This window comes from Ciconia boyciana, chromosome 6 (genome assembly GCF_034638445.1).
Source record: "Ciconia boyciana chromosome 6, ASM3463844v1, whole genome shotgun sequence".
Lineage (NCBI taxonomy): Eukaryota > Metazoa > Chordata > Aves > Ciconiiformes > Ciconiidae > Ciconia > Ciconia boyciana.
In genome coordinates this window covers 1958520-1967013 of record NC_132939.1, presented here as the reverse complement: position 1 = coordinate 1967013, position 8494 = coordinate 1958520, and the positions used below count along the sequence as shown (strand labels likewise).

Sequence of the window (8494 nt, the reverse complement as noted above, 5' to 3'; positions counted from 1 at the left end):
CACGCCACACCCCTTCCGGTTCGGGTCACGCCCCTTCCGGCCCGCCCCGCTCCCCCCACCCCCCACCCCCTTCCCTCCGCCCCGCCATAGAGTCGGGCCTCCCCTCGTCACAGAGCGGCCCGGAGGGAGGCTAGAGCGGCCGCGCGGGGCTATGGCAGCGGCCAGGGTGAGGGATAGCGGGGGCGGTGGAAAGGGGAAACCTGCGGGGAGCCAAGGGGCTGGGAGGGGCGGGGAGCGAGGGGTAGCAGGGTCGGGGGAGGGATTATGGGATGGGGCGGTCAGGGGCAGTAGAGCCCGGAGGGGTGTGTGGGATTGGGGGACCGGGGGCAGCAGGGCCTGGAGGGTGCTGTGGGGCCGGGGAAGGGTTATGGGGGGGTGGGATGGGGGGATCGGGGGCAGCAAGGTCTGGGGGGGGGTTACGGGATGGGGCATCTGAGGGGGTGTGGGTCGGGGGGGGCTGAGTGCGTGCTGGGGAGCCCCCTGTCCCCGCTGCGCTGCAGCGGCCAGGCCTGACGTCCCCCGCGCCATCCGTGTCCCTTTCACAGCTCTGCTCCCTGCCCGGGCGGGCTCTGTGCCGGCACGTTTTGGGGCCGGTGGGCCTGCAGCGTGGCTACCGCGGGGACTCGCCGAGGGACTCGGGGAAGGACGTGCTGGAGATCCCTTTGCCCCCCTGGCAGGAGCGTCCTGACGAGCCCCTGGAGACCAAGAGAGCCCGGCTGCTGTACGAGAGCCGGAAGAGGGGGATGCTGGAGAACTGCATCCTGCTCAGGTGAGGCGCGGGGTGGCCGCCCTCCCTCCCGGCTTCTCAGCCACCCTCCGCCACTTGCCCGCCTCCCTGCTGTCAGGGCGCCCAGGCTGCTCTGTCCTTCCCCACAGCACCCCGACAATTCATCCCCTGCAGACAGAGGCAGGCAGAGATGGCGTGTACTTTACGGGAGAGATAACATCAGGCCCGGAGAGCTGAGGGAGAAACGCGGGTCGCGGGGAGCGTAGCTGCTGTGTAGTTCAGCTCCCTAAAGATGTCACAGGTTTTTAATTAAGAGGAAAGAGCCCCGAGCATTGCAGGAAAGAGTTTGGTGGGGTAGTGCACAGCCATAATCCAAAACCTAAGGAGATGCGATGCTGCTTAGAGGATAGAAGGCAGATAGAAGGCTGAGCTGTTGAATAAATCACCGCAAGAGCTTTGCTCGTGTAGGATGCAGTGATCAGTGCTGCTGCCGGGCAGATGGAGCAGAGCCAGAGGCAGCCGGAGGCACGCGAGAGCTCTGGAGGAAGCTCCGAGCTGACGGCCGAGCCGAAATCCTTTGAGAAGGGTGTATGTAATTTCTGGGATGTACGAACGAGGCAAGGCCAGTCAGGTTTCGGGACTGAAATAGTGGTTAACGGAGAGCAGGCTGGGGCTTAAGGCGGGAGGCGGGTCACTTTGGACCCAGCTCCTCCGTGTCTTCTGGCATCGTGTAGAGAGCTGGGTGCCAGCCACGGTCGGGAGCAGCATGCCAGCCCGGTTCTTCCTCCAGTCGCCCGTGCTCATCCTCCTACGTCCTCTCTCCAGCCTCTTTGCGAAGGAGAACCTGAACCGCATGAGCGAGCAGCAGCTGAACCTCTATGACCGGCTCATCAACGAGCCCAGCAACGACTGGGACATTTACTACTGGGCCACAGGTACGGCGCAGCTGCCTGTTGCCCTGCCTGCTCTGACACCAGGGCACCGTCGCCGCTCCGGGCCGTGGGAGCTGGGCTTGGTGGGGTGAGCGTGGTGCTGGGTGCTTCGGGACAGGACGGAGCCGTTCTCTTGCTGCCCTTTTCTGTTTTTACCGCAGAAGCGAAGCCCACGCCGTCCGAGTTTGAGAACGACGTGATGGCCATGCTGAGGGAGTTTGCCAAGAACAAGAAAAGGGAGCAGAGGCTGAGGCAGCCGGACCTGGAGTACCTCTTTGAGCCACCCCGCTGACAGGGGGGCCGCCTTCTCCCTCCCCATCCCCTGGAGCGGAGAAGGGGCACGGGGCCCTGTGGAAACACTGATGCTGCTGCCCTCCCTGTGGCTTCCTTCCTCCTCCGGCAGCGGCTCCCTTGGACTCTCAGGGCACAACGAATAAAGCCGTGGCTGCTAGCCCTGCCGCTCCTGCTGCGTTGTGAGCGCAGGGCTCTGCTCTTCGGTGGCACCGGGAGCGGGCGCTCGGGGGAGGCGGCGGCAATCCGAGCTCGCTCTGGCACGTGCCAGCTCACCGCTGTCTCCAACTCCTACCTGTCCCTTTGAAACCCCTTTTCTGGGGAGCCGGGGGAGGTGGCCTTCTCCGCAGGAGGTTGGAGCGGGGCACCCCGTGGGGCATCCTGCTCCCGGGTGCCTCTGCAGGGTGTCCCAGCCGGGCCAGCGGTCCCCAGGCAGTGGTGACAGTCCCTCTGCGGCTGAGGTCCCCATCTGTCACCGCACCGGTTACCAGGAGACAGCGTCCCCATCCCAACGTCTGCTTCTGCAGGGACGTTCCACAGCCACCGCTGCCTCCGAGCCCTCGGGGCAGGCAGGGACAGCCCTACCATGGCGTCTGCCTGTCCATTTGTCTGTCCCCGTGCTAAGCTTCGGTCCCTGCCACCGGGCTTGCCTGCCGTGGGGCCAGGCACCGTCGCCCCCTCGGCGAAGGCACGCGCCGGGGGAAGTGCCGACCTCATGAACTTCTACGCCACGAGCTACGCGGTGGCCCATGGTAGGGGGTCCCCAAGGCCTCCCCGAAGGTGTGGGGGGCTCGTTCCCGGGGCTGAGCCCCCTCTCCTCGCCGTCACCCAGGCCAGCCACGTTTCCGTCCCCGCCTCGGCCACCACACCGGCACCGGCTATGTGTCCAACAACCACTCGGCCATCTCCTGCCTGCTCTGCCCACGCAGCGCAGCAGGGCGTAGGTACCCCTGGTGTGGGGGGGGACAGGGGACAAGTTTTGGGGCCACTCTGTCACAGCCGCGCTGGTTTCCTGCCGCAGCCAGTGCCAGGACACTGCCGTGTCCACCACTGCTGAGCACTTCAAGCCCTTCTGGCTCCCCGATGGCCGGAGCCTCCTGCCCCGGCGTGTCCAGCAGCCAGGGAGCGGGTACCTCCAAGAGTCCTCCCTTTCCTGCCTCCACACCGGGGAGGTGAGTCCCCAGCACACGCGGCATCTCCAGGGCCTCCCCAGACCATCCAGGGAGCACAGCACCGAGAGCCACCCCACCGGTCCTGCCCAGCCAGGTATGGTTTTGGGGGTGTTGGTGGTCCTGGGCCAGCTCCGTTCTCAGGAGGGTTTGGGGGTGTCGGTGGTCCCAGGGCCAGCTTCAACTCTAGGAGGTTTTGGGCTATCGGTGGTCCTGGGGCCAGCTCTGACCCCAGGTTTGGGGGTGTTGGTGGTCCCAGGGCCAGCTCCATACCCAGGAGGTTTGGGGGTGTTGGTGGTCCCAGGGCCAGCTCCATACCCAGGAGGTTTTGGGCTATCGGTGGTCCTGGGGCCAGCTCTGACCCCAGGAGGTTTTGGGGGTGTTGGAGGCCCCCTGCCCTGCGTCACCCATCCCCGCCCACCCCCAAATGCAGGGGGACAGGCTGTGTCCAACGCTGTGACACCAGGTAATGCCATGGCTGGCTGTGGGGCCGAGTGCAGGCTGGGCTGGGGACAGGGCTGGGGACGGTGACACTCCCTCCCTGCCCCGTCTGCTCCCCGCAGATGTCCTGCAGAAGACAACCATCGGCACCGAGGAGCAGTCGGGCTTCACCAGGGCCACCCCGAGGAGCGACGGCATTCTGCCGGGCCAGCCCGTGAGCCCCAGCCCCACCAGGTCCCCTGTCCCTCACCAGCCCCCCCGCCCCCTCTGCACCCCAAGGGACACTTTTTCTCTCCCACAGCTCCGCGTTAGCATCACCACGACTGATTACCTGCCCTCTGTGCGCAGACACGTAAGTGGGGCAAGGGGAGGGGGCGGCGAGGCGAGACCCCCAGCAGGCAGGGCTGGGGTGCGGGCAGGGGACACGCGTGTCCCAGCAGCCCCCGTCTCCGTGCTCCAGCAGGGCACTGAAACGCTCCCGGCGGGCTCCAAGAGAGGCAGCGGGTTCAGCCGGGAGGTGCCGGGCTACCTGGGCACGGTGGTGAGCAGGACCCCATCCCACTGCCCGTCCCCATCTGCCCTCCCCGTCCTCACCCGCTGTCCCCCCACGCAGGGCTTGCCTGCGGTGGGCCACCCCGTCCCACTCATCTCCCGAGGGCTGCAGGCACCCCGAGTGACCCAGGCCAGCGTGCTGGGACAGCAGGGTGCTGGCAGGAGGGTGGGTGCAGGCACGGCCCCGTCCCCATCCCCACAGGACCGTGCACCCAACCCACCTCCACCCCCCAGGAGCCGTTGGGGTTCACTACTAACCACAGCCAGTATGTGACCCCCTGCCCGACCCTGTCCCCCGCAGCACCAGGTGAGTTTGGGGTGGCCCTGGGGGTTTGGGGGGGAGCTCCAGCCTCTCCCCATCCCGTCCCTCCTCGATTTTCCAGCCCGGTGTTGGTGGGGTCCAACCTGGACGGCGAGACCCATGGGGGGCATCCAGCCCCAGCACCCCAGCGGCTTTGGCACCAACAACCACCCCACCAGGCTGGGGGACATCATCGGCCACCCCCCGGCGTGGCCCCCCCGGGGTGGCCCGAGGTAGTGCTGCTGCACCCCGGGGGTCCCAGCCTCGGCGGTAGCCCCGGCTTCTTTGGAGACCCCCCCCAGTCCCTGGGAGCACACGGAGAAATAAAGACCCCAAACCAGTCTTCCTGGGCACAATGCCATTGTCACCCCTGGTCCCCCGAGACCCCGTGGCCGCCCACAGCCCTCATTTTGGGGGACTGCCTGCACCCCAAAGGCTGGCAGGAGGATTTGGGGGGGGACGCGGAGGTGCTGCCTGGCTGGCAGCCGCTGGAGGGCTGTACGAGCTCGGCTTTCCAGCGCTGGCTTTGGCATGACACAGCTGATTTGCGGCAGGGAAAAACCAGGCTGGGGTGGGCAGCGGGAGGAGGAGGAGGAGGAAGGAGACCCCCAGCCTGTCCTGCAGGACCCAGCAGGGTGGGTAGCCATGGCATGGGGGTCACTTGGGGTCTCCATCCCAGCCCTCCCTGGCCACTGGGGTGGGCAGCCAGGCTTCGTGGGGTGTGACAGGGCACCGGGGAGGGGCGGCTGTGCCGGGAGGGGCCCTGCAGCACCTCTTTGGGGGTCCCAAAGGACGTGGGACCCCCCCGTCCCCGTCCCCCACCCACCCAGCCCAGCGCCCGGGGAGACGCTGACCCCGGGCTGCCGGGGCCAGGGCGAGGAGCTGGCGGAGGGGTGCTGCCCGGGGTGGGGCCAGGCAGGCAGGGGGCAGGGCGGGGCAGGGCGGGGCAAGGGCGTGGCAGGGCGGGGCACAGGCAGGGGAGGGGGACGGGCAGGGCAGGGCGGAGCCAGGGGGGCGCGGCAGCCCGGTGGGCGTGCCCGCGGCGCCCCGAGGGGCGTGCCCCCAGGTGTCAGGCCCCGCCCCCGCGCTCCCATTGGCTGCGGCGCGTTGCCGTGGCGCCGCCGGCGGTGGCGGCGGCCCGGGCCCCGCCGCGGGGATGGGGAGCGGCGGCTCGGCGGGGCGCGGGGCGCGGCTGGCGGCGGCGCAGGGCCCGGGGGGCGGCGAGCAGCGCCTGGAGGTGCGGGCCGGGCGGGTGCCGGCCGCCCTGTGGGCTCAGCGGGGGCTGCGGAAGCTCTACCTGAGCGACGCGGGGCTGCGGGAGCTGCCGGCCGAGCTGGCGGCCCTGCGGCACCTCCGCACCCTGGCCCTGGACGGCAACGAGCTGCTGGAGGTGCCCGAGGCCTTGTGCCGCCTGCCCCGGCTGGCGCACCTCTACCTGGGCCGCAACGGGCTGCGGGGGCTGCCGCCCGCCTTCGCCCGCCTGCGGAGCCTGCGCTGCCTCTGGCTGGAGGGCAACTTCCTCGCCCGCTTCCCCCGCGCCCTCCTGCGCCTGCCCGACCTCCGCAGCCTCCAGCTGGGCGACAACCGCCTGGCCCGCCTGCCCGCCGGGCTGCCCCGCATGGCCGGCCTGCGGGGGCTCTGGCTCTACGGCAACCGCTTCGAGGAGTTCCCCCCCGCCCTGCTGCGCATGGCCCACCTCCACGTCCTCGACCTGGACCGCAACCGCATCGCCCGCTTCCCCGACCTGGCCTGCCTCTCCGCCCTGCGCCTCCTCTCCTACGACCACAACCCCGTCCGGCAGCCGCCCCGCGTAGGGGATGCCGTCCGGCTGGTGGGCGACGGGGCGCAGGAGTTCATGGAGGCGAGGCAGGAGCGCCTGCAGAGCCTCCAGAAGCAGGAGGAGGAGGAGGAGGAAGGCACTGAGGCCCCACTGGCAGGCCCTGGGGATGGCTCCCCGCTGCTGGAAAATGGGGAGGGCGGCTTTGCAGCCCTGCCGGGCTCCCCGGGGGAAACATGAGCCACCATGCCGCAGCCAGACACCCACAGGGATGCACCGCAGAGGGATGGGGAGCCTCCACCGGGCTCCCAAGGACCACCATCTCCCAGCTAGGGCTGGGGAAGAAGGAAGTCCATGGCCTCCACATGAAGGAAAACAGACGGTCCGAGGACCAGCACCTCCCAGTCGGGACAGCAAAGAGCTTCTGCCTGGATCTGCAGGGCTCATGGGTCACCGTCGGGATCCACAAGCCCACCTTAGAGCATCCCCGTAACCGCAGGGTGCCTTGGATGGGGGGAATGGCCCTCTGCCACGATGGGTGACCCCACAGACTCCCCTTGCCTGCTGGACAAGCCCCAGCAGGCAGCACAGTGCTGCCGAGAGCCAGGCATCCCCACGGTGCCCACCCATGAGCACGGGGACCTTCCCACCACACGCTGCAGCTGCCCTGCCACCTCCAATGCGTGTCCTTTGCTCCTGGCTCCCTGGGGCAGGACAGGAAAAAACAATGCTGTTTGCATCCATTCCACACGGACCACGTCACCCTGAAGAGCAGCAAGGTCTGAAAGCAAAGGCACAGAGCCCTTCTCACCCCCGAGACCCCCCCGTCCTGCTGCTGAAATTGGGCTGGAGGAGAGAGTGCTCTCTGCCGGGCTCGTCCCGGCCATCGGGTTTGCAAAGGAGCCAGTGGAAACCCCACCTGGGGACAAGCGCTGCCCGGTCTCAAGCCTGGAAAGGGTTTTGCCTCTGTACAGGAAGAGGAGCCCCAGCTCCGGCTCTGTCTGCCCCAAAACAGGCACCGAAGCCAGGGCTTCCACCTTATCCCTTCCTCATCCCCTCCCTGAGCTCCTTTTGTACCAAACTCAGGCAATAAAAAGCACAAACCCAAGAAAACCTGGCGTGAGAGAAAGGTGATGGGGTCTGCGGCAGGGAAGGGGGCTGTTTGAAACGCAGCGACACATCCTGGTGCAAGACCACCGGCTCCTCTTATTTTTAACGTTCAAGGGACTCCTGTTTTCCCCCGCCTCTCTCCAAGCCGTGCTCCTACTCTCTGCCAAGCCATCCCAGTGCGGCGGGCAGCTCGGCGACGCCGGCACCGAATGCTCCCTCCGAGGACTGGGGCTTGCTGGAGGTTTCAGACCGCGCATCCGCTTTTAATTGCGAGGGGTTTGGTGGCTGGGAGGCAGCCAGCGCTCCTGCCACATCCTCTCCCGCGCTCACGGGGCGGATGCTGCCCGGCTTTTTTCCCCCCCTCCCCGCTCTGCAGCGGGAACCGCGGCTATTTTAGACGCGGTGGAGCATCCTCATCTGCGGGATGCGCAGGGCCTGTCGGTGCCAGCCCCCCCGGCAGCGGAGGCTGATGAAGCCCCCGCGTTTCCAGCGGTATCGAGGCCCCATTTCCATTCCCACTTGCGGGCAGTGGATTTGGGGCTTGGCGGGAGCTCGGCTCGCTCTTCCCCCTCGGGTTCGGGTTTGCCCACATGGGGACGGGTACAGGCAGCCTTCACCATTGTGGCTTGCAGCAGGCAGAGCATCCCGGCATGGGGCACCCCCGGCACCCAGCCGTGCACCCTGGGGTGCTGAGTATGGCAGCGGGTGGCTCCCAGCCCCCAGGGGTGCACAGGGATCATGCCATCGATCTGGGGTGCTGCTGCTTTGCCTGGGGAGACAGTGCTGCTAATTAGCAGGTAATTATCCATCGCCCTGCGGAGCGCTGGCCCTGGCAGAGACCTGCAGGACTCCGAGCCCCAGCTACAAGCGAGACGTCCTTTTCTGCCTGGCACAACCCATCTGCTGCCACCGGCTCCGTGCAGACCCCGGCTAGCCGGCCTGCGCTCAGCAGGGCGAGGGGTGCAGGTGGCCTTGGGTGCCACCAGCCTGTCCCTGCAAGCAGGGGCTGGACCCAGAAACTCTGACACCTGGGGAAGGGGGTCCCTGCCTCCCTGCAGCCTTTTCCCACCGCCCCAGCCTTCCGCAGCCCTGGGTTTCACATTCCGGCTGGGGAAGGAGCTGGGTCAGGGTCCAGGTACCACGTTGGCATGGCACCAGCAGCAATCAGCGCGGTGACACGAGGGCCGGGAGCTG

At 67.9% G+C, this 8494-nt stretch overlaps 3 protein-coding genes across 3 annotated transcripts; all 3 read left to right on the top strand.

Moving 5' to 3' along the window:
• Positions 1–48: 48 nt before the first annotated feature.
• Positions 49–2110, top strand: SDHAF2 (succinate dehydrogenase complex assembly factor 2). Its single transcript, XM_072865993.1, has 4 exons — positions 49–166; positions 546–769; positions 1553–1662; positions 1821–2110. Exons 1-4 carry the CDS (start codon positions 152–154, stop codon positions 1949–1951), a joined length of 480 nt encoding a protein of 159 aa, XP_072722094.1. The 5' UTR covers positions 49–151; the 3' UTR covers positions 1952–2110.
• On the top strand, positions 2022–4788 carry SAXO4 (stabilizer of axonemal microtubules 4). Its single transcript, XM_072863991.1, is given in 8 exon segments — positions 2022–2058; positions 2412–2762; positions 2765–2894; positions 2972–3216; positions 3683–3912; positions 4021–4101; positions 4347–4419; positions 4496–4788. Coding segments are annotated over 8 exon segments (1302 nt in total). The 3' UTR covers positions 4651–4788.
• Positions 4789–5439: 651 nt separating this feature from the next.
• On the top strand, positions 5440–7289 carry LRRC10B (leucine rich repeat containing 10B). Its single transcript, XM_072865981.1, has one exon. It carries the CDS (start codon positions 5570–5572, stop codon positions 6428–6430), a length of 861 nt encoding a protein of 286 aa, XP_072722082.1. The 5' UTR covers positions 5440–5569; the 3' UTR covers positions 6431–7289.
• The last annotated feature ends 1205 nt before the right edge of the window (positions 7290–8494 follow it).

What these genes read in the sequence shown, in the direction of transcription:
- SDHAF2 (XM_072865993.1), top strand. An exon ending in GAGAACTGCATCCTGCTCAG is followed by an intron (nt 770 to 1,552) that starts GTGAGGCGCGGG and finishes TCCTCTCTCCAG; the next exon opens with CCTCTTTGCGAAGGAGAACC. An exon ending in CATTTACTACTGGGCCACAG is followed by an intron (nt 1,663 to 1,820) that starts GTACGGCGCAGC and finishes TTTTTACCGCAG; the next exon opens with AAGCGAAGCCCACGCCGTCC.
- LRRC10B (XM_072865981.1), top strand. Translation starts at nt 5,570, where the DNA reads ATGGGGAGCGGCGGCTCGGCGGGGCGCGGGGCGCGGCTGGCGGCGGCG.